The sequence below is a fragment of the Podarcis raffonei genome, chromosome 2, assembly GCF_027172205.1.
Source record: "Podarcis raffonei isolate rPodRaf1 chromosome 2, rPodRaf1.pri, whole genome shotgun sequence".
In the NCBI taxonomy this organism is placed as follows: Eukaryota; Metazoa; Chordata; class Lepidosauria; order Squamata; family Lacertidae; genus Podarcis; species Podarcis raffonei.
In genome coordinates, this window is record NC_070603.1 from 106950833 (window position 1) to 106975460 (window position 24628).

At 47.7% G+C, this 24628-nt stretch overlaps 1 protein-coding gene across 5 annotated transcripts in view; it reads right to left on the bottom strand.

Annotated features, from left to right (window-relative positions):
* Nucleotides 1-3592: 3592 nt before the first annotated feature.
* Nucleotides 3593-24628, bottom strand: part of SETD5 (SET domain containing 5) — a 64059-nt gene continuing 43023 nt past the window's right edge. For 3 of the 5 annotated variants that reach the window (XM_053378460.1, XM_053378458.1, XM_053378461.1), the window contains exons 16-24: nt 23531-23773; nt 20750-20879; nt 17040-17293; nt 13417-13473; nt 10618-11073; nt 9872-10149; nt 7154-7287; nt 6007-6092; nt 3593-5858 (exon numbers count right to left, since the gene is read on the bottom strand). In XM_053378460.1, the coding sequence (XP_053234435.1) occupies nt 5223-5858; nt 6007-6092; nt 7154-7287; nt 9872-10149; nt 10618-11073; nt 13417-13473; nt 17040-17293; nt 20750-20879; nt 23531-23773 (2274 nt within the window). In that variant the 3' untranslated portion in view covers nt 3593-5222. The remainder of the gene's footprint in view (nt 5859-6006; nt 6093-7153; nt 7288-9871; nt 10150-10617; nt 11074-13416; nt 13474-17039; nt 17294-20749; nt 20880-23530; nt 23774-24628) is intronic. The other 2 variants (XM_053378462.1, XM_053378459.1) reach the window with 1 other exon arrangement.

Consider the following 24628-nt stretch of genomic DNA (forward strand, 5'->3'; position numbering starts at 1 on the left):
CCTTCCCGCTATAAAGCGGTCCCTATTTATCTACTTGCACTTAAGGGTGCTTTCGAACTGCTAGGTTGGCAGGCGCTGGAACCGAACAACGGGAGCGCACCCCGCCGCGGGGATTCGAACCGCCGACCTTTCGATCGGCAAGTCCTAGGCGCTGAGGCTTTAACCCACAGTGCCACCCACGTCCCACAGTGCCACCCACGTCCATAGGAAAAGTAGTAGTCCATAGGAAAAGGACCTAGGGGTCTTAGTAGACCCACAAGCTTAACATGAGACAGCCATGTGATGCAGCAGCAAAAAAAGGGTAGCCCAGCAAAAGTGATTCCCACCTCTGAGCCCTGAGCAATGAGGCAAAGGGGAGGGCCGGATTCCAGGAGGCAACCAATTTTTAACTGGGTCACCCTGCAGCTGCAAAGAGGGTGCCTGTCCATGTGCAGACAGAATTGGACCTTAGTTAGTGGGAATATAGCCCAACCATCAACCGCAGCACCTTATTGTTCAGGATAATACTTTAGTTAAGACTGTGAATCTACCCATTCATATCATTAGTCCAATCAGCCATTATCCTGCTGGAACATGTGAAAAGGGAGCCAGTGTGGTGTAGTGGTTAGAGTACTGAATGAGGACCTAGGAGATCAAACCCCCCACTCAACCCTGACACTCACTGGGTGCCCTTGGGCCAGCCGCTCGCTGTCAGCCTAACCTACCTCACAGAGTTGTTGAGGATAAAAATATGAATGGAGGAAGAGGACCATATACATAAGACTGAGCTCACTGCAGGTAAAGTGGGGCATATACTATTTCCCAGTGATGGATATTCAGTCTACTGTATTCCACCATGCTTCGCATTCCATCCAATTGTAAAGGTTATGTGAAACGAACACCTTTGAAGTCCAATCTTTGGGACCATTAGGTAAAGGGACCCCTGACCGTTAAGTCCAGTCGCGGACGACTCTGGGGTTCCATGCTCATCTCACTCTATAGACCGAGGGAGCCAGCGTACAGCTTCAAGGTCATGAGGCCAGCATGACTAAGCCGTTTCTGGCGAAACCAGAGCAGCGCACGGAAACGCTGTTTACCTTCCCGCCGGAGCGGTACCTATTTATCTACTTGGACTGGTGTGCTTTCAAACTGCTAGGTTGGCAGAAGCTGGAACCAAGCAACGGGAGCTCATCCCATCGCGGGGATTCAAACAACCAACCTTCCGATTGGCAAGCCCTAGGCTCAATGGTTTAGACCACAGCGCCACCTGTGTCCCTTGGGAGCCTTAGGTGTGGTAATATTAGCTTCTCGGCTAGAACAAAAAGTTCAGTATAGCTCAGTACGTGTAAAGCATTCAGAGTTTTGTGTGCTGGATCTTCAGTTTACTTTTATAAATTCATGAGGTCAAGTGTCAACTCTGGGCATTTGAAAAACAAAAACTTACTGTTCTGGTATTGTTCTGAGTTCCAATCAAAGCAGCAGCAAACCTAATGTGAATTTTACAAACCCTTTCACCACCTTCTCAGCACTCACAAGTCCCAGAGGATGATGTCAGTTGCTTGTCAATACCACGAAATATTTCCCCAAAAGATTTCACAGGTTGCCACTCTGCCTCCACACCTGTTCATCAGTAAGTTTCAAGACACCCCCTTCTCATTTGGTTTCAGTAAAAAGCTAAAGGTAAAGGACCTCTGGACAGTTAAGTCCAGTCAAAGATGACTATGGAGTTGTGGCGCTCAACTCACTTTCAGGCCAAGGGAGCCAGCGTTTGTCCACAGACAGCTTTCCAGGTCACGTGGCAAGCAGGACCAAATCGCTTCTGGCGCAACGGAACACAGTGATGGAAACCAGAGCTCACGGAAATGCCATTTATCTTCCCACTGCAGCAGTACCTATTTATCTACTTGCACTGGCATGCTTTCCAACTGCTAAGTTAGCAGAAGCTGGGACAGAGCAATGGGAGCTCAGTCTGTCGCAGGGATTTGAACCACCGACCTTCTGATTGGCAAGAGGCTCAGTGGTTTAGACCACAGTGCCACCCGCATCTTAGCAGTGTCTAAGTCAGTGCTCTCCCAGTGTCGAAGCATGGTGGAGGCCATATTTATTTGGCTGCAAGTATTTTCATACCACACTTCAACCACAGCCCCAGCAAAAAGAACAAAAATATGGAAAACATAATGAACTAAAAGCTACACAATCATAAAAACAACACAGGAGTCAGCAACATAAAAATGGTTATGTGAAAAAGCTTGAGACAGTTAAGGTAGGCGACAGGTGAATCTCTTGGGTGGGGGAGAGCATTCCATAATAAAAATATGCTTATAAAATCGATACACCGCAGCAGAGGCAGCCTTTGGACAACAAGTTATTCACTGGCAGACAACTTTCCCCACCTGATGGGATTTTTAAATAGCTTTAGTTAGTACAACCCACAATGACTGAGGTTCACCAGCTCTAGAGAAGGATCTGTTGGTTCTTACCTGAATACAGTGGTACCTCGGGTTACAGACGCTTCAGGTTACAGACGCTTCAGGTTACAGACTCTGCTAACCCAGAAATAGTACCTCAGGTTAAGAACTGTGTTTCAGGATGAGAAGAGAAATCGTGCTCTGGTGGCGCAGTGGCAGCAGGAGGCCAATTAGCTAAAGTGGTGCTTCAGGTTAAGAACAGTTTCAGGTTAAGAATGGACCTCTGGAACGAATTAAGTACTTAACCCGAGGTACCACTATAGTTGGTTGGTGGTTCTTAGTGTTTTCAAGCATGATTTTCTCACACAAGTTCAGATTTGTATTAGCCTGTTCCCACAGCCTGGCATTCAAGGTGACTGGGTTGATGGGGGCATACCTGACGTACAAAGACCACTCTGCCTTTCCAGTCTTTGGCAGGAAGAGGGCAGGATAACTCACCATGATGTTGCGTTCAGCATCTTTGGAGAAGTTAACGATGTTAAGCAGTCTCTGGCTGTTCAGGCACAGACCCAGGGCTACTCCTGTATTCATGTCCAAGCTGGGATGGACAGGTTACACTAGGGATCTGGAGTGTGCCCTTTCAAGCTGTACTTGGAGAAAAGGCTGTGGTTCTTTGTAACAGCAACAGCAGCAGATACGGCAGCATTCATGCATTCAGAACGCTGAGCCTTGACTACAGTAATGCACTTCACGCAGGGCTGCCCTTGATAACAGTTCAGATGCTTTAAACTGGTACAAAATGCTGTAGCTTGTCTTGTGCAAGGTAATCAGCACCAAATTACACCAGTGCCAGAAATAGCTCCAGTAGCCTTCCAATTTTGTTTAAGGTCCTGGTCCTACCAAACCTAAGAGCCTACTTTTACTCATCGCTCTGTTTTATCATTTAATATAGATAAGGAATACCATGTACAGCAGCAAACCAGGTACAACAAGGATGAGAAAAGGGGCACTCTCAGCAACTGCCCCTTAACTTTGGGGTTCTCTTTCCCTGAACGATCTCCAGATCTTGAGGGCTGTATGTTGAAAGGAGGGCTGAAATCTTGGGCTGCGTGCAACACCCGGTCCCTTCGGCTTCACCTGAATTTTGCGCGAACAAAACCACACTTCATCGCCCAAGAACCCAGTGAGAGAGCATCACAGGCTGGTTTTCAAGTTAAGTATTTTATTATCAAAATTATTACATCTCTTGTGAAAGTTCAAATGTTACAGCACAGTGTACAACTCCACTTGAGGGCAGCGCTACAGCTCGCCCGCCTGCCCCCCAAACTTCCTGGTGGCTCCTTCCCAGCGACTGCACACAGAACAGGCGCATCGCCTTTTGCCTGCTGATCTCCAGAATCATCGCTTGCAATGCTCACCCCCACGAGGCATGCTCAGCATGTCGGAAAGGGAGGCTGCAAAGCCCAGTGAAGCTGACACCCTTTCTTTATACAGTATATAGGACTTGTCTTGTGGGTGACAAGTTCTATCCCCAACACGCTAACAGCCAGACACTTTTGAAGGATAGGGTTCGTTTATTTCTTCTGCTCTGCTCTGATCAATTTTAAAAGTTTCCTCTAAGTCGAATGAACACCTGATTTCAGTTGTGGATTAGAGAAACTTGTAACAGTCCTTATTATTATTATTATTTTAAAAAAGAAAGAAATGGGAGGGGGGGAAAGACTGTGCATCTGAGAAATGAGGGAAGACATGCTCACAGCAATATCTTGTCCGAGAGGAAACGAGAAGGTCCTTGGCAGGACCAGGGTTAGACCTGCCTGATATTTTTGCTAACCTACTATGGTTATAACTGAATATAAAATTAGATAAATAAAAATGCACGCTTGACAGGTAAACAAGTGAGAAAAGCTGGCAACTGTATGGAATTTGACAGAGCATTTGGCGGGCCTGGTGTTGTTGCTCTTGGGCCTCAGGGGGAGGTAGCAGGCGTGTTTCTCATGCACTCCATGATACTCCTGACCACAGCAGCAGCAATGCCACCAGACTGGGCACCTCGCTCATCACCCCCACCTAGAATTAGGGCAGGTGCCTAAAGCAAGCCACCGTCCATATTCCCACTGCCGCAGCACTGGCCTCTTGGAACGAACTGACCACACCCCTAGGCCACCCCCTCACTGGCAGCGAGATGCCAACTTCAGAGGCATAGTATGGACTTACTAGAGTCACTTTTTGCAGCAATGCCTGCATGCACACCCTGCCCTCTCTCTCTCTCTCTCTCTCTCTCTCTCTCACACACACACACACACACTCACACTGCTACCAGCCCCACCCCACGGCTCTTGCTTCTCTCCCACAAATGCTCTTTATTTGCAACTGGAATGATCAGAATGGACTAAGCCCCCAACCCTCCCCGACCAGAATACTCTGGGAACCCAACCTTGCAGAGAGCACTTTGGGATTTAGATTAACGCCCCCCTCCCCCCACATATCCCCATCTCCCCTATTTATTTATTTTTTCTGATTTGCACTGGTTTCATATTCAAGCTTTCCCTACCTGCCCAGGTGACTACAGCTAAGGGCACCGGTAGGAGACAGAGGCCATGCCACTCAGCACCGTTTGCTTTCTACAACGTACCCGGACACCAGGGAGATGCTTTTCTGCCAATTCTGCCGCCGCCACTGCCTTCTCCTCCTTCCAAAGCCAGGGGGTGGCCGGCAGTGCTCTCTCTCGCCCAGGACACCCCAGAGCCCCAGCCTCTGGGCCCTTTGCTGTCCCGGCATGGCTCCCCCGTCAGCCACTGCCAGAAGGAACGGTGGGCTCTAGTCTGTCCTGCCCTAAGAAAGGCCGGTCTGAGTCTTTACGCCTGACCCTGCGAGCTGCTGCAGTCTGTATTGATTGATGCCGCCTCCTCCCCCTCGGTGAGAGTAGTGCTGCTGCTGCGAGCTGGAAAGTGCTGCGGCTCTGGAGCTCTGGTACAGAGCAGGCTGCCCAGAGGCGGGAGGGTTGATAGTCCGCAAGTCTGACTGCGAGGGCCTGGAGGACGACGAGGAAGAAGACGACGAGGAAGTGGTGGTGGAGGAGGAGGAGGAGGAGGAAGGAGGGCAGCCGGCGGTTCCCACGCAGGGATGAGACCCTGTTTCAGAGGGGGGCAAACAGTCTACGGCTGCCGCTGTTTGGGCCGGGCTGGGAGCAGTGGCTACGGAGCAGCTCTTCTTCAAGACGCCACTGCCAGACGGCTGCTGGCTGCTATAATACCCAGAGTTCCCTGCAAACAGAGCCGAGGAGTCTGTGGCGACCGGGGGGGCAGAGGAAAGAGAGGGTTCCGAGGAGCCGAGGGGCAGAAGGTGCCCTGCTCTCTGGGACTGGGACCTGTAGCTGTAGCCAGGGGATGGCATGGGGTGTCCTCGGTACGGGGAGGCGCTCTGGAGGACGGTCTGCGACTCCGCCCGCGGGCTGTCCGACTGCAAGAGCTGCAAGGGAAAGAAGCAGGCATCACAAAACCGCCGTTTGGCATCCGGCTCTGCAGCTCAGAGACCCCGGCATGAAAGGCTGGACTGCGCCCGAGAGCCAACTGCACAGGTACCGTGAACGGCACAAGGCGGGTATTGCCTCACGTACCTGGTAGCTGTAACGTGAAGGACTATAAACGGCTGGTCCCTTGAGGGAAGGGTTGAGGGGGTCTGTCGAATCTCCTTCCGCAGCATCTGGAAGGCAGAGCAGAGAGGGTCTAGCAGCAGAAAGACAGACTGCTGGATTAGGAGGAACCAGCTACAGGTGAGCCCCTGTAGCAGGGACAGGTGTGAGAGAGACCCCCTGAAGAGCCCCAGCTCTAGAAAAACTGAAATGTAGGCAAGGATTAGAATAAAACTAATAAAACCTCAATAGCTAGAGGAGCAACACTGAAGGCGGGGGGGGGGGGAGGGGGGAGAGAAAGACTCTCTTTCACAGAATCATGGCCTTATGTAGTCAATCCCCTTTCCTCTCTTCTGCCTTGGTCAGACCACACCTAGAGTACTGTGTCCAGTTCTGGGTGCCCCAATTTAAGAAGGATTCTGACAAGCTGGAATGTGTGCAGAGGAAGGCAACCAAGATGATCAAGGGTCTGGAAACCAAGCCTTACGAGGAACAGTTGAGATAAAGAGGAGACTGAGAGGAGATACGATCGCCACCTTCAACTATCTCAAGGGCTTCCACATGGAGGATAGAGCAAGCTTGTTTTCTTCTGCTCTGGAGGCTAGGACCCAAACCAAGGGATTCAAATTACAAAGAAAGGAGACTCCAACTAAACATCGGGAAGAAATTTCTGGTGGTAAGAGCTGTTTGACAGTGGATCAACAGACTCATTCAGGAGGTGATAGACTCTCCTTCTTTGGAGGTTTTTAAGAAGAGGTCGGATGGGCATCTGTCATGGATGCTTCTGTTGAGATTCCTGCATTGCAGGAGGTTGGACTAGAAGACCCTTGGGGTCTCTTTGAACTCTTCAAGTCTGTGCCTGCCTAGCCTCTTCTTGAATACCTCACTGCACTTGTGTAAGTCAATCAGTAGAGAGAGACTTATATCGGCATCCCCAAGACAAAGCTAGCGAATGAATCTTAACTGCTTTGTTTGGAGTGATGTGAGCCTGCGCCACGTGGAGCAGAAGTCCCATAAGTCACAGACGGCCTTGGACTCCGTCATTCCACAAGATCAGAGCCCTGCCTGTAGATTCAGCCCCACCTGCTCGAGCTCCAAGGCAGCTCCCCACCCCCAGTGCATTCCCATTTACCTGCTTCTCTCTCCCCTAGGCTCTCCCGGGTGGGTGAGGGCTCTCCTCTCTGACACAACTTGGCACTGCTGCGTAAAACCTTCTCCAGAATCCCACGGCCTTCTCGCAGCCGCTCCACCGAGGTGGGAACCATCCTATAGCAGGGCACGAAAGAGCGAGAATGACACTTCTGGACCCTTCAAGAGGTCTAAACAATTTCAAACATCTCGGGACAATATTTTTCAACAACAACAAAACAACAACTGTAGTTTATTATGTTGAAAGGTTCCCCTGTGGTCTGGAGGGGTCTTGTTCATGTGTATTTCTACATTATGCGCAACCTGCAGCTTAAGGCTTGTGCACCTTAGTTGTTGAGGCAAGTGCTGTTTAATTCTAGGGCAGAATGGAGCTTGCCTCACAATGATGGCGAGAAAATATTCATTAGAGACAAATAACCATTTTAATCAAATGGTAACACTGCAGCCTATTTCTATAGTTTTGTTGGGGGAAACAGAAGGCAGTTACCTTGGGATAAGAGTCCGAAGAATACACAGGATATTGTACGAGCAACCCAACCACTGCTGGAATGCTGCCACGGCTGCAGAGTATATTAGGATGGTTTGCTCTGGGGCAGTAAAAATATAGCCAGAGATTTTACTTTGTGCTTTAGGATCGTACAAAGAGAGGTCTCCAGTCGATACACAAATGAAGTTGTAATGCAGAAAACAAAGCTCTATTTCACCATGCTCCGCTCGCCAAGGTAATTTGAAATGTTAAAATGCTCATTTTACACAGCTGGTATGGATTTTCTCTGCTTAGGACCCTTTTAGTGAGAACTGGACTCGCTGAAGTGGCTCTGGGTAGGTCATTCAACTCTCAACTTTTTACTATAAGTAATATTGGAACAATGGTGCCCAGCCTCCTTCACAAGCCAGTTGCAAGGAGTGTGAAAGACATGTAAAGCATGTTCCATGCTGAAGCACAGCAGCCAGAAATTTACCCTTTTGAAAAACCCTTTTGAGTTTCATAATTATGCTTGCAACCCAATTTTGAAAATCACCCCCCCCCATTCCTGGCTTAACTCCAATGGGTACTTCTGCTCCAACTTTTACAGTACAATCAATGCTGGTACAGTGGTTCCTCAGGTTAAGTACTTAATTCTTTCCAGAGGTCCGTTCTTAACCTGAATCTGTTCTTAACCTGAGGTACCACTTTAGCTAATGGGGCCTCCTCCTGCTGTCACACTGCCAGAGCACAATTTCTTTTCTCATCCTGAAGCAAAGTTCTTAACCTGAAGCACTATTTCAGGGTTAGTGGAGTTTGTAACCTGAAGCGTATGTAACCTGAAGCGTATGTACCACTGTATTTCAAGTATTGAAATCAAAAAGCTTACGCGCTAGATCCCTCCCTCCCATTGAATCTGCATATTTTATGTCTTTATAGTTAATTTGCAAAAATGAGCTAGACAGGTGGTCACATTTCAATGAGGATATATATATATGGGTGGGGATGTGGAAGGAAGGAATGTACATATTTACTGCTGCTTTTCTTTGGCTAGCAAGAGTTTCCTGCAGGGCAGGGTTAATAGGAGGAGGAGCCCATCTGTTTAGATTGCAAAAGCAGATCCTTGGCAACTGAGAGAGATGGAAACTTCATTTCTTTTAAAATGAAAACTGTGTGCCAATATTGGAAAGAAAAGCAAATCTGTGGAGGCTCTTGTGTAAATATGACTTGTGATTCGAAGTCACCGCCTGTCCCCGGTATAGCTGATGCAGCAGAAAAGGTCAGTTATCTGTACGCAAAGGTAGAGGAAGGTCCTCAGGAGGAAACTAACAAGCTTGAGTGTACAGGACTCTAACCCCCCCCCCGCCCCACTCTGAAACAGCTCAGCCCCACCACTGCCCGCTAGTTGCGAAGGGCAGAAAGGTTGGGACTCTGGAGCGCATGTAACGCTGCAGATCTAACAAAGACCACAGTCTTTGGAACCACTGAACTCAGATGCTACTACAGTGGTACCTCGGGTTACATATGCTTCAGGTTACATATGCTTCAGGTTACAGACTCCACTAACCCAGAAATATTACCTCGAGTTAAGAACTTTCCTAGAACAGAAATGGCGCGGCAGCAGTGGGAGGCCCCATTAACTAAAGTGGTGCTTCAGGTTAAGAACAGTTTCAGGTTAAGAATGGACGTCCGGAGCGAAATAAGTATGTAACCAGAGGTACCACTGTAGTGCTGCAACTTGCTTATAGAAGCAGTATCAATATGTGGCAAGGTAAAAACAGAAATTTGGGAAGCCAAATTCTGTAAGTTCACTGACAGCAGAATAATGACAATTAGCTATGCTAACTTAACAGAACCTCTGAGTTCAGAGGCAACTGGACTCTGAATACCAGATGCTTGGGACGAGTTAGAGAAAAGGGCTGTTGTTTTCTGATCTCCTTGTAAGTTTCCTGAAATTACCTGGCAGGCCATTGCTGGAAACAATGCTGGGCAGGCCTTTGGTCAAATCCAGCAGGGTGGCTCTTTGCGGAGTATAGCCCACAGTAAGGGGGAGCTGTGAAAAGTGCTCCCTCTGTGCTGAAAGTTCGCTATTGAGGTTATCATCCTGCCCTTCAAGACCAAAGTGAGGCAAGACACGGCACAGGGCATAAACATTTTTATCTCTTCTCATCTTGTCAGGGAGGAACTCCTAGAAACAACACATGTCCCTGCCATAGTTTGCTTCCTGAGACTCACCATCTACTGCTGATGCTGTCCTGGGATTTGCTGTGCGTGGTCCCCCGTGGTTCTGGTGGGCTGACTTCCTCCAGGTGAGACGAAGAAGAATGAGAGGGGGAGAAGCCATGCTGTGGAGAAGACAGGGTGTGGGCCCCCGAGCCCTGCACGAGGCCGGCAGCATCCACATCTGCCCCCGAGCAGCTGACACTCAGCCGGGTGGGTGTCCCTGTGCATCGAGAGGAATCCCCTCCCTCCTTGGCTTCTTGCTTTCGTTTGCGGTACTCCAGAAGGGATACCTAGGAGAGAAAAGGCTATCATCAGTTTCAGGCAGGTGACGTGACTCAACACTCATGCGTGTGTGCGCGCGCATGCGCTTAAAAGGCACCTGCTGCAATGTACTGTGGGTGCAAGGAAGCTGCTCTCCAGCCTATGGTCAGCAGGAAACCTAAAGTCAGACCTCCGGGTCACACAGACGCAAAGCGGAGATAAGAACCACCCTCTAAGAACAGACTCCGCACCCTGTTGCATGGACTTCTGAGCCTCCAGGGAACATGATGTGTGCTTTCATCCTGTTCCCACCAAAGAAAGATTCCTCAGCTGCTCACCCTACCAAGTAATGGAGAGTCTGCATGTCTCTCAGCAGGCTCCAGGCTGCCTCCTCTTGTACGATTTCCCAGCATGTGCACACACACACACACACCCCGGGCAGGCCTTCCTTTCTCCCTGGAGCGACTGTGCTCGTGTTACTCATGTCGGATACTTGCCTTTTTCCTCTGCGGAGGGTTCTGGGGTGTGGATTTAACGCCTTCGCAGGTTTTCTCGCCGCAGGGGGGCAAGGGTCCGTGCGCGGCTTCTTTCAGAAGCACCTGCTCGTGCCTGCCAAAGTATCCCTCCGCAGGGGAACTGCAGCAGCCCCTGTCTGGATTCAGAAGCTTCCCGTCGGCCATCTGCGGAGACTCTCGTAACAATCCGTCTGCCCGAGGCATAGCATTCAGAGGGGAGAAGGCATACATCAAGTTAAACTCTGTCCGAAAAGCCTGGTCGGAACTTCGTAGCAGCGCCTGGGCTTCTCCACTCTTCCCTGGGAAGCTGGTCTCCAAGGGCTGGGATGCCAGGTCAGAATGCCCCGGAGTGAGCAAGGAGGGTTTCTCTGGACAGCTGTTAGTGCTGGCATCCAGGAATCCTGCCTTCTGTAGGTCAAGGTCCGTCCTAAGGCAGAGCTGGAAGGACCAACAAAGGGGGTGTGGGGGCGGGTGAGGGAGAGGATATCAGACAGGGTAGAGAAGCAGGTGAAAGGGGCAGACAAGAGAAAAACACTTTTAATTCAGGAAAGACCCCCTTTCCCACGGACAGCACATATACGGCTTTCTCACTCTTTGTTCCCAGTCTTTTGCTCTCCGCTCTGCCTGGGTTTTTTCTCCCCCCTAGCTGAATAGTCGCTCTCTTCCTCTGCGGAATTTCTGGAGGCAAATTAAATTTGCAGGGTCCCTCCCCCTCGTGGATGGAGATGTTGGTGGCTCAAATGAGCCTCGGTGTGCTTTCAAGGTCACTATTTAACATATAACGTCACAACCATTTCAATAAAAGGTGAAGAATCAAGGAAAACTTCAAGGCACCACACACCAGGTACTCGTATCCACCAACCTCTTTGTTGTAAAGCTAGTCACAAGCACACTTTGCAAGCACGCTTCACGGCATTCAGAAATCTCTTGAGAACTGACAGGCACACGTGACAGAATCTAAGCTTCGCGGGACGGCATGCAAGCCACGGGCAGAATCCTGGGTTAACAGGTTTCCAATTATTACAAGGCCCTTAAAAAAAGTGTGGGTGGTGGCTACATCAAAAAGCAATTGGGAGAGGAGCTGCCCATTCAATGGGGATGAATCTTTGGCACCCTGCACTGCTCCCAAACTTTCCTCTGCCCCCAATAACTCCCATCCCTGTCCAAGCTGTCAAGGATTTACAAAAGCCTCTGTACTCTGATCAAAATAAGACCAACGAACATAAACCATACTGCATAGCTCATTCCTGCTCTGCAACTTAGAAAACTGTTGACAGTGCACTGCCTACCTCAAGCTTTGCAGATATGTCCATTATTAGCTTCTATCCCTTTTATGTTATCTTGAATTTTTGCCATGGTGGTGTTTAGATACAGCGTCCCAACATTATGCTTGCAGGCTGACCACCTAAACTGAAATGGGGGTATAACCCCACTCTACAAAGTGCTGCTTCTCCGTTTGATAGGCTGGAGGTGGGAGGGTTACAAAACAAAGCTCTCTTGGAGTGAAAGCAGACAAACCTAAGAGCTGCGTGGCACCCCTTTCCTTCACAAAGATCCATCTCTAGGAAAGGAAAGGTGTGCATGTTTGTGTGTACTGTAATGCACAAAATGCTGTGTGGGTGCAAATACATACATCAGACAAGATGTGCGTGGCAGATTAAGGGCACTGGGATGGGGTGGGGAGTACAAATGCATGAAGGCATGAAGTTACCCACAAGCCTCTGCCGGAATCCCATGAGCTGCAGCCTTCAATCCATTTTACTCTTCACGATGGAGAAGGACAGACTGGAGGGATGCAACCAGACCGGTACCTTATTGGAAAGTCCAGGCACTTTTTGGCTATCCAGGAGGGCAGCCGTCAGTGAGCAACTCCCCAGTTTGAGACATTCAGGTTGAGGGCTGTTGGCCTTTTGCAGTTCCAGACTAACTATGGCACCTGGCACACTGTTTTAACTAGATTTCTGGGAAGCTAGACTTAAGTTTCTAGCCCTCTTTCAAAACCTGTCCCTCCCTTCTCCTCTTGGGCTCTATGTTCCGCTACTCATGCATTTGTTTTATAAAAGTGTGTTACATTGCTTTTTGGTGGAAGCCATGCATCAAAACAGTTTGTTATAAAACAATGTTATAAAACAATTATGGCCTGAAAACAAAAGCAGAACAAATCCTGCCAGAAAATGATCTCTAGGTCTGTACAACCACATAGCCATCCTTGCCCTCTTAGGAACCATATCGCTCCCTGGCCTCAGACTCCAAACTCCACCAGACAAAACAATTAACTTTGCATTATGCTTATCGAGTTGCACAATTGAATCTGACCGCAGAGTTTGTATCTTGAAGAATGTGGACTTTTGGCACAAAGCAGGAGCAGGACTGTCTATGCTGCAATGGATTAAGAAGATGGGTTCAATAAAACATACAGCACAGTGGTTGCAAGGCCCAGGGCCAGCCACCAAAAATTAAAAGAGTCTGATTCATTTTCTCCTCTCCCTTCCCTTCCCTTCTCTCTCTCTCTCTCTCTCTCCCCCCCACCACTCCCCAGGAAATGCTACTTCAGAAGAATTAACTGGAAAGTGGTTGGCATTTTCCCTTCGTTCACCACTCAATTCTCAACTTCAACAACAAAGGAATCTGACTTGACTAGCCCCTTCTTCCCCACCCACTGCTTCCCCTATCCCTCCTCCCTCCAAGTGTGTACACACACACACACACACACACACACACACGCTCACCACTCAAACTACACACCCTCTCCGCCTCCAATTGAGATGGTGTGATAACTACCTCGGGCGACAGGGACTCGGGCCTATGCGCAGGGGAACTCTCAGGGGAGGATACGTTCTAGGAGGGAAAAGCATCTTGTTATTCATCTAATTTTACAAGTCAAGAAGCAAAATAAAATGAAGTAAAAAAAAGAAAAAAAGAAACAAGCATAGAGGTTAGCCACAACTATTTGCGGGGGGTGGGGGGCAGGATAAGAGACTATCAAAGGGGTGGCCTCATCACTTAGGGGGGGGGGAGTGAACACATTACATGGATTTTAGAGTAGAGGAAAAAACAGGATGGAGTTACTGTGTCTCATGCTACAACTTTAGTATCCGGATGAAAGGACAGCGCAGAAACCGGAGATCATTCCATTGCCTTGAGTTCCGAGGATGCCTGGCCAACCAGCAACACCTCACGAACCCCATCACTCGGAGGAGAGCTGGCGTATCACTCTCTGCCCACAATGCCTTGCTTTCAGACTGGACTAAAAGGTGAAGGCATCATGTAGAAAATCCTCAGCTGGCTGCTCCTTGAGATACAGTGGATATGAAATTATGGTACTAGCTCCTTGAGGGAAGGTGGGCATGAAGCATGGGAGATGCTTCCAGACCTGGAACTGCAACGTTGCATGAAAGCACCTCTCTCTTCCTCCATAAACCTAGGGTCCCTTCCTGAGGTATGCAGTGCTGGAAAGCATGAGCTGCAGGAGGAGACCCGCCCCCCTCAGAATCTGCTGGGTTATGCTGGCCGGAGAGCCACATTTGGCTGGGGCAAAAAGAGCAGTGACACATGGAGGAACCCCTTTATTAAGCTGATGTCGCCATGCCATAAATCCTTTTACCAAGAAAGTCACTTTGGGTCTCTCTCTCTCTCTCTCTCTCAAAACCCCCCCACCAAAAACTGATTCAATATTGAGCGTCTGAACACTTCCAAGGTAAGACAGCTTCAGGTCCCTAAGCGCAGAAGCCCATGAGACACAGACCCACAATAAGTACTTTTACCTAAAATACCCTTCCCCACCCCGGGGCTCCTCAAATGCTTTGGACTACAACTCCTAGGCTGATGGCATATGTAGTTCAAACATCGAGAGCACATGCAATTGAGAAAGACTTGTTTAACTCTAAACCACATAAGCACAGTGAAATATGTTCTTGAGCAGGGGTTCCCAAACTTGGGTCTCCAGCTGTTTTTGGACTACAGTTCCCATCATCCCTGACCATTGGTCCTGCCAGCTAGATGTTGGGGGTTGCAGTTCAACAACAGCTGAATTCCAAAGCTTGGGAAATAAATAATAATAATAATAATAATAATAATAATAATAATAATATTTACAACCCGCCCATCTGGCTGGGTTTCCCCAGCCACTCTGGGCGGCTCCCAGGAGAATGTTAAAAACACAATACAGCATTAAACATTAAAAACTTCCCTAAACAGGGCTGCCTTCAGATGTCTTTTAAAACTAAGATAGTTGCTTATTTCCTTGACATCTGCTGGGAGGGCGTTCCATAGGGCAGGTGCCACCACCAAGAAGGCCCTCTGCCTGGTTCCCTGTAACTTCACTTCTCGCGGTGAGGGAATCTCCAGAAGGCCCTCAGCGCTTTGGGCTATTTTGTATTGTGTGGTTTGAGGTTTTTTTGTAACTTTTTATAGCTTCACCGTTGATTTTCTAGGAGGCAGGCTCAACTTGATGGCTGCTCAAACTGCTTTGAACTATTTCTATCTGCTGTTTAACAATGCACTGATATTATTTAACTTGCTTCTTCCTTTTTTAAAAAGACAATTATGGATTGGGCAGAAATGCAGCAGGAAATAATTTAAAGGAAACATACATAACGTGTCATGAATGAGTGGAATGGTGTGAAAAGGGGAAGCCTCAACACAGGGGAACTGGGGAGAATGGGTGGTAGAAACTTTAACACATTGCAAGGCTCCTTCCCTACAACACACAGAAAGAGGGGCAGGTGGGCAGGAAACTCAGTCATACAGCAGCAGAAGCCGCTCACTTTCTTACACGGGGCAGAAACCTTTCAAGTCTGACTGAAGTTTGCTATGACCAACACTCCTTAAGTGCCGCTTCAAATCAGGAGTGCAAATTGGGACCAACATCCAGTCTCAAGATACAAAGTCCTAGTGACATCCCGTGCCACTGTCTCACTAAGACTGGTGCAGCTAAGGCCACTCAAGTTTCTGTGGCTTCTGGCAACACCATGATTCTGCATTTCCCCCCAGCCCAATGAGTCCTGTCTCTGGTTCCGTGCAGAACTGGAAGTGGCCTAACCGTGCAAGAGCCCATGAGACCTGAATCCAAAGGCACTGGGAAAGTGATTGGGGATCTTGCCATTTGGATAGTAAGCAAAATTAATGATCAGGAACTGTACAACGACCAACCCACTTGCGCTCAAGCAGCAGGGCCATAATCGCGGTGGTGGAAATGCTACAATTATATGGAAGTATAGAAAAGCCACAGGACACCAGCCACAGAATTCAGCTTAAGAATCTTTTCCCCCCCTTTTGTTTTCAAAGGAGCAACTATGGTTGCGAAGCTACACTTGAGAATATGTGGGCAATGCCTGATGGTATCTTAGGAGTCAGGGCTGCTGGTAAGCAGGATTTAAAGTGGCTTAAGTTGCCATCCCAGTCAGCAGAATAAATCCTCCTTGTAGACCACTTAGAGGTTATGTTACAATCAAGCGGTACATACCTTTCGTTAAATAAAAAATAAACAGAAGTAGAATTCTGCAAAGAACGAGAAATCATGCAAAGGCTTCCGATTTGCACCATTTTAGAAGCTGCAGAATCTGGATTCCAACAGTCTGGGTTGTCTCGGTGCAATAGCGTTTTTCTTACGTGTACAGAAATGCACAGCCCAGACTCAAAGCCCATACAATTATGCAGAAAGTTGAGAACAGCAGAAGATCGAGAGTCCAGAATCCCAAATTGTGGTCATCTCAACTTTCATAAGAATAGACATTTCCAGGGAGTTTTGCTAAGGGGCAGCAGCAGACCTAACGAGTTTAGTGGCCCAATATTGAAAAATGGGAATGGGAAGCTCCAACGCCACCCCAAGCACAAATATGGGACACAATAAAAAGTAAGGAAACGGGATGCTTCAGAATGAAAGCACTGGCACGTGCTTGTCATGAGGGAAACTGCAAAACTGAGGCTACCTGCATGACTCACACCTGCACTGCACTACAAAGGTTTACAGAAGTTTTGAAAGGGGGAGGCAAATGGCTGTAAGAAGAACAGGAAACACATCATGCAGATGGGGAATTCTTGGGATGCAATACAGCTAATGTTCTCCAAAGCTTAGAGCTTGCTAAGAGGTGAATGCAGGAGAGCAGCAGCCCAGAAGCTGACAGCATCTCTGGATGCCACTGGGGTGGGGAAGCTGAGATTAAGTGAATCAGAGGGCAGGGAGTAGTGTTTCTGGTAACCTGTAACCCTTTGCACACTCTAGTATCCATCTACTGTGCATAACAATAAAGGAGAATAGGGACTTTATAATCTGCAGGTGCCAGATTCTCGGAATACACAGGATTCTTTAAAAAACCTATCTGCTCATTTCTTAGGTCTACCTGTGTTTTGATGCATACACCCCAGGTCTGCAGGGAAAGCTGCCATCCTGCCCCCCAACTTACCTCAAACTGTAGTGGAGTATTACAACGACTAGCAGCCAAGGAGGGAATTGGTGAGAAGATCACACCGCAGCTACTTCGACATTCCTCCTCTCCTGGCATAGATGAGGAGGACGTGGTGAGGTGTGGGCTCAGCGCGTCTGGAACCGAGGGGTCAGGAAGTGGGGGAGTGACTGGAGAAAGCGGTCTCAATAACTTGGTAACGCTCTGCTCCATTAGATAGCGAGACTTCCACTTCTTCAGGGGGCTCAGGAAATCTGAAAGGCAACACAGAATCCAGGTAGTGACTCTACCATTACAAAGCCCCCATCTACGCTCATCATCTACTCCCCCTACATGAATCTTTAAATTTTTGACTGGTTCTTGCCATACTGACAACTCTTCAGCTCTCTCTCTCTCTATAAAAAAGAAGCCTTCTTTTCTCCAAAGAGGAACACTACCAAAACAGGGGGAGGTAAGAAAGGGGGGCAATTTCAGGGCTCAAGGGAACTCGCTGAGATAAAAAAAAGGTCAAACCAAAAGCAATTGACAAGCTAATAAAAACACCTGTTCAGGTCTAGGTTGTCCAAAATCTAAGCCTCTCTGCATCACCTCCATATATCTCCACCGACACAGCAGTATGTGCCTTGCCAAAAGACAGGGTCGTGGCCCAGAAAGTGATAACCCAAGCCTCTCCCTCTGCCACTCAGCCGCATCACTTCCTTGCGAAGCTTCCTTTCATTTACCTGCAGTCTTCCTGAGCTAGGAATGGTGCATCTTCCTTGCACTCATTAGGCTGATGGGAAATCTGGCAAGGATTCAAAACAAGGCGGAACAAGAACTAGTCCTTGCAGGAAACATCCAGCAGGTCCTGCAGGAATGCCCACAAGTCCCCCTGTTAAGTTTCCTGTTGACAACATCCAGGCCTCCCTCTCTGCACTCTTTACTGCCCCCAATGCTTTCAAATCAATCCTCAAAGTACAGTAAAAGGGTTGTTCTGCTCTATTATCTCTATCCTCAGGCACCAAGCAAACTTCACTGGTGAGGCCTTGTTAATTTTATTTTGTCAAATTCCACTACCCTTGCAGCAGCAAGTCTCCTGCTAGGGTAGAGACCAGTTACTGATGGCAAGACCAAAAGAGAACTTTGAAGCCCCCACTTTCCTTCAGCTGGAGTGTTCTGCATCTGCACACACAAGCTAATCTCTCTTTCTCAATAGACCAAGGCTTCTTTCGCCCACTCATACCGTTGGATAACTTGAAACACTTTCCCCAGCTGCAAAGTAGCTGCTCATCAGTAAGCCACCCCTCACACTATCAGTAGAACGTCTAAAGCAGGGTAGGCAGCCTTTTTTTTTTTTTTTTTGCTGGGGGTCACATGCCCCGGAGGGTAATCTGCTGGAGTCACATACAGTGGTACCTCGGGTTACGGACGCTTCAGGTTACAGACTCCGCTAACCCAGAAACAGTACCTTGGGTTAAGAACTTTGCTTCAGGATGAGAACAGAAATCGTGCTCTGGCAGCACGGTGGCAGCGGGAGGCCCCATTAGCTAAAGTGGTACCTCAGTTTAAGAACAGTTTCAGGTTAAGAATGGACCTCCAGAACGAATTAAGTTCTTAACCCGAGGTACCACTGTATTGGTGGTGGGTGGAGCCTGAGCCAAAAGTGAGAGTGGGGTCAGAGGTCAAGGTGTCCACTCTGCTCCTCTTTCCTTCCTTGCCACACAAAAGGAATCAGGCCAAATGGAATCTGGCTCAGAGCTGCAGGCTGCCCACCTGCATCCCAAAGGGAACCTCTATTAGCCCATATTCCATCGACAGACATCAATCCTGTTGGCCAAAAAACCACAGTTGCCTTCTAACCAGTGAGAGTCAACTATTCCAAGGGACGTAGGGTTGCTACAGTGTTTCCATCCATCTACTGGTAAGATTATGCTCTACCTTTCAACACACAATGCAAACCTTTGCCTAACAGCAGCCCCAGGATAGTTGTAAGTGGATAGTGGAAGGTCATTTGCCAAGTTTTCGCTGGTAGATTAGATCCCCAACCCCACAACTATTGATTTCACTAGCTGCTGCAAGCACTCTTGAGTTGTTTGCCCAAGATGCTGACTTGCATATGTGAGCTGTCCCTTGCATAAGAATCTTGTACACGGCCCTCCCCCCAATTTCCCTTCCTTCTCAAGCCACGACAGCACCTCTCTTCTCTCCCGCCACCCTATTAACATAGTTAATAGGCCTGCATAGTTGCATAGGCCTGCCCTTCCCAGCACTTCTTTACGTCCTGTGACAGAACTTAATCTGACTTGCAAGAAACCCCTCAAAAGCCAAATGATTTCGTGGTCCTAAGAAATGCCACTGGACAACTTTTAACTCAAAGAATCCAACCCATAGAAGCCTCTTAGAAAGATCACCAGAGAGCCTTTTCTGCTCCCCCCACCCACCTCTCGCTTAAAATTGCAATTTGCCCAGAACTAGTGCTTTTTCTGCTTTCGATGCCTCTAACCTTTGTGTAACACACAGTTATCTGTACACTGCCTAGGGCCTCGTCTCGCGTCCTTGGAAAACTGATCCCTGACTTGGATAGATCGCCACCCTCTTCCTCTGCAAAGACAGATGCAAAGTTACTGTTTTTAAAACTTGTCTTTTTGCTTTGCTCACAGATATATGCTCCGGTGCTGGAGAGTGGCTGTTCTGCAACCAGGTGCCTACTCTTTAACCAGTTGTTTTCCCAGCAAGTGGGGGAAGGCGGCGGCACTGGGTTTGGTGCAGTGCACTTCCTCCCTCGGAATAATGTCTCTGTTTCTAGATGAAACCCAAAGAGGAATGGGTTCTCTTGATCTTGGAAAAGGAGGATCCCCTTCTTACTCTCCTCCCTGCCCCCCTCTGCAAGGGAAATGTCAGAATGAGTAGTCACCCGGCAAAAGAAACACCATTCATGCAGCTTGTATGCTTTTTCTGCTTGTTCCCCCTTGGATTCCCCTCAAGAGCCTGCTAACAGGTGGGTTGATATATGCAGAATGGCAACAGGCCCGTGCCATAGTCACAGACTTGTAGAACTGGAAGGGACCCCAAGGTTCATAGTCCAACCCCCTGCAATGCAGAAATATGGAGGTGGCCCATATGGGGTTCGAGCCCACAACCTTGGTGTTAGCCCCACGCTATAACCACCTTAGAGACCTGAGGAGCTGTGAAGGACAGGATGTTATACAATGAGGAGGGTGGCACTTCTGAGCTCTAGTCCATCACAAACCCTGGGCCAAAGACTGTAGTTCCAAGTTGCTGGGAAATAACAATAAGGAATGAAGAAGAAGAAGAAGAAGAAGAAGAAGAAGAAGAAGAAGAAGAAGAAGAAGAAGAAGAAGAAGCAGCAGCTGCCTGTATCAACAGGTAGCAACACACTACGCAACTCTATGTGCACTGTACCTATTATTGCTCATAGCTCACTGAGTGACCTTGAACCAGTCACTGCTTCTCAGCCTAACCTACCTCACGGGGTTGTTCGGAAGACTAAATGAGGAGGGGAATAACTATGCACTCCACCTCGAGTTCCTTGGAGAACGAGGTGAGATACAAATGCAGTAAACAAACGAATAAATAAACTGGTTAGTACACGGAGGCCGGAGTTATGTAGAGTTATTGACTGCAATTATGCTTGCTTGCTTTCTAACTGGCCCTTCAACTGAAACAACATCCACAGTGCACCACTGAAACATGGAGGCCTCTCAACCAACCTGTGTTTTCCTTGCAGATGCCAGAAGTGCTACTGCTCTTGTTGCTTTGGTATAGACACTGAGTTCTGTTCTCTTGGGAAGCAGCTGAGGTCTGAGTCATCCCTTCTTCCAGAGCCTGCTTCATCCAACGCTGCAAAAACAAACCTTGCTCAATAATGCACAGGCTCCCACTTAAAGTGTCCCCCCCCCCGACTTGCAACAGACCACTTTCAGCAATTTCCATCTGTTATAGGTCAATGCCCCAGGGGATGGGGAGGAACTGTTTTCACCTCAATCGCTTTATGGGCGGGGCCATTTACACCCTGTACCCCAACTCAAATTTGCTGTTTTTACTGAAAATAAGTGATGCCTCTATGCATTTTCCATGAGGTCACTCAATATACATGTTTTAGGCTGAGCCCATATTTTTAACTGGCAAATGATGATGCAGTAGGAGAAGGAAATGGCACAAGGCCAGGAGGGCAGCAGGGGCTTGTGTGTGTTGCTTTTTTTTTTTAATAGGGAGGTACCACTATTTTAGCATATGGAAATGTAAAAACAACAGCTTGCCACTCCTACCTAGTCCAAGACTCTCATATGTTGAACATGCACACGGTAAAACCAGATCTGGAAATTACCAATTCTAATTAAGCACACAGGATTATGTTATTAATGCTCTAAACTGAAATTAGGAAAGCAAACTTGAATTCTTTGCTTTTGCCCAAAAGCACACTGGGGTTAGCTGGCCAGGACATTCACATGGAGAAATGAACCAGATTCAGGACCCAATTAGCAGAAGGTGCATTCTAAATACGGCTTATCCCGCTGTGTCAAAGCAAGATATGGAAGAGATATGCTTACCAGTCTAAAAGAAAATGCTGGGAGCCCATTTCTGGCCTGGTTGCAGCATAGAATATACATTCAACAAAAGCAGGCAAAGAAATAGAGACGACCAGTAGTATGGCCATCCTATGCTGCTCTAGACTCACCACGCAAATGTGCACATAGACCATCCCACAATTTTGTTGGAAAACAAGTTTCAAAGCCCTTGTGGATGTTCAAGATAGTTGTGAAAATGCACTAGCCCACTCAAGACTGAAAAGTCAAATTCCAGTGGACAGAAGCCACTTCCTCATAGCCCTGTTGCTGGCCATTCCCTCTCTTCTACCTTGCCCTTGACAGGCAACTTGCCAAAATACAAGCAAGATACCCAAATATTAGCTTTATTAAAAAGCTGTCATGTATTATGAGAACTACTTTCATTACTTAAGCAGCCTAAGCCAGAATAGACTCCCAATCTGCTTATCTGCCTGAGGGGTTATGTTGACACAATTTTGTGGGTTGGGGGGTTGTTTTGTTGTTTTATACCAGGTAACTCGTGAGGCCCAGGAAACTGCATACAGGGCATTCCTGTGTCCACGGGCCATTCCTTTGCAGCTTAGAGCCCTCTGGAAACCCAGCTATTAATCCTGCCTTTGTAAGGCATGAAAAACAAGCTGCTTTAGGCAGACTCTGAGTAGGTATTGCCTCTCAAGGCAAAAAATACATTTAAAGAAAGCATTAGACACACAACGTAACTAGCAGCCTAGAAAAATAAAGCAAAAGATTAAAATGAAAACTTGACTTTGCCAAGGTCTACGGAAAATCTAGAGCTGGCATCACAATGTGTGCATCATGGTGAATGTCTCACACCCAGTCCTGGGCTATGCAAAGCCCTTCTTGAAACAGATACTCTTATCTTTCCTAGTCTACCTAGTCTACAGCTTGGGGTGCAGAGAGAAAACAGGTGTGAAACGCATTTTCCTTTTTGCTCACCTAACCAAGAATCATCACAGGTCATCTCTATTCAAGAGATCTCAATCAGCAATATCTTGGCAACCACAAAATTCAAAATGTGTACAGTGCACCTAATTTAGAATCTTAGTCCCAGGAGGCAAGGTGCATCAATTACCACTTACCGTATTTTTCGCCCCATAGGACGCACTTTTCCCCCTCCAAAAATGAAGGGGAAATGTGTGTGCATCCTATGGGGCGAATGCAGGCTTTCGCTGAAGCCTGGAGAGTGAGAGGCATCGGTGCGCACCGACCCCTCTCGCTCTCCAGGCTTCAGGAAGCTATCCGCAAGCCTTGCGCACCTGGCGGGAGTTCCAGTGGGCTCACAAGGCTTGCGGGCAGCAGCCTGCCGCCCGAAGCACAGGGAGCCCTCCAGAGGTCCCGCCGAGCGCGAGAGGCTTGGGGCAGCAGCCTGCCGCCCGAAGCACATGGAAGCCCTCCGGAGGGAAATAATATTTTTTTATTCATTCCCCCCCCCCCAAAAAAAACCCGAGGTGCGTCCTATGGGCCGGTTCGCCCTATAGGACGAAAAATACGGTAAATTTTTCAGTGACTGCCGTTTTTTAAACCTATACAATAAAGCGTTTTAAGAAATCCTGCAAGAGCCTGTATTTAAATAGAGGAGTTCAAGCACACCACAGTCTTGTCTTTCTAACAATACATGAGGTGCATAGTCTGTTCACAATGGAAGAAGACCATGCCTTTTCTGTAATTTTTAAAGTGTCATGAGGCAGCGCTGCAAGCAGGGAGAAACTGTTCCCTACATCCACTGAAAATACGAGAACCAACTAAAACAATTTTAGTTGAATGTTTCTTTTCCAGGAAGAGTTTCAGTAAACCAAACCTGGGCAAGCATATTTTGGGGTGCTTTAAGGAAAGTCATGCACATTCATTAGACATTCAAATTTCTTTCTTTTTTTAAAGAAATATTGGCCCAAGTGCACGGACCACAACCAAAAGCAGACATACCTTTTTGCATGAGCTGTAGTTCCCATCCAGCTGAACTGGCCGCCTTCGCCTTTCTGGGGTGAAGGGAGAACCAAAACGGATGTAGTGTTTGGGCGTGGTGCAAATGAGGGGGGAGTGGACAAGGCCTGGCAACATATTGAGGGTGGTGGCCAGCACGGTTGGGTCAGTGGTGATACGTAAAGGGCACTCAATGGGGCACTCCTGTTTCTCTGCCTTGTCATTCAGCCATTCTGTAACTAGATACTGAAAGCAGAAATAACAGAAATATGTCTTACTATGCAAGCAACTTGTAAAGATAAGACAAAATAGTCAATAGAGAGAGGTGGGAATAGGTGGGCCCAGAACTGTCTACTCTGCCTGGGCCCTGGTTGTCCATGGTTTCAAGCAGGGAACCTCCCCAGCCCTGCTACCAAACATCTCTATTAAAGTTGGAAGTAGCAGAGATGAAACCTGAGGCAGAGTATATGCCCTACTATTGGGTTATGGCCCAACAACATTATTACCCCCCTCAGTGAAAACCCTCAAATGCACTCTTAAATCTGGTGCATAAGATATATACAAGTGGCCTGGCAATGACATATTTGGAAAGGTCTCATTGGTGTAATTCATAAGGTCTTACAATGAGAACTGCTGTTCTCATCAATCACCTTCTCCTGGAAGAAATCCCTGTGATCTGGAAGGTGCCAAAACCTGCCCCATTGTTGGGTTGCAAGTGCCGCTTGTATTATTTTAAAGGTCTAGAAATCATGTTCTGAACCTCTTATTAAAAACTGAGTTGAAGAAGTGTCCATTAAAAAACAGATCTTGGCTTAAGATGGGTTACACCACAGAAAACTAAGTTCAGCTTGATTGCTTTTCCTCAAATGGTTCTAAGTGAATGTTAAGCTTCTACTGCAGCAGTTTTCAATTTTTATTTTATTTATTTTCTTGGCAGACCACTTGTAAATTGCTGGAGGTCTTAGCAGTCCACTTAATAAACCTTTTTGTTGGTTCTGGCACCATTATCAACATCAGTGCACTATTACGAAAATCACAGGTCCTAGGAAATGACTTGTTTGTCTGTTCGATAAATCTGTCCCTTGGTCAAAATGGCCTCCC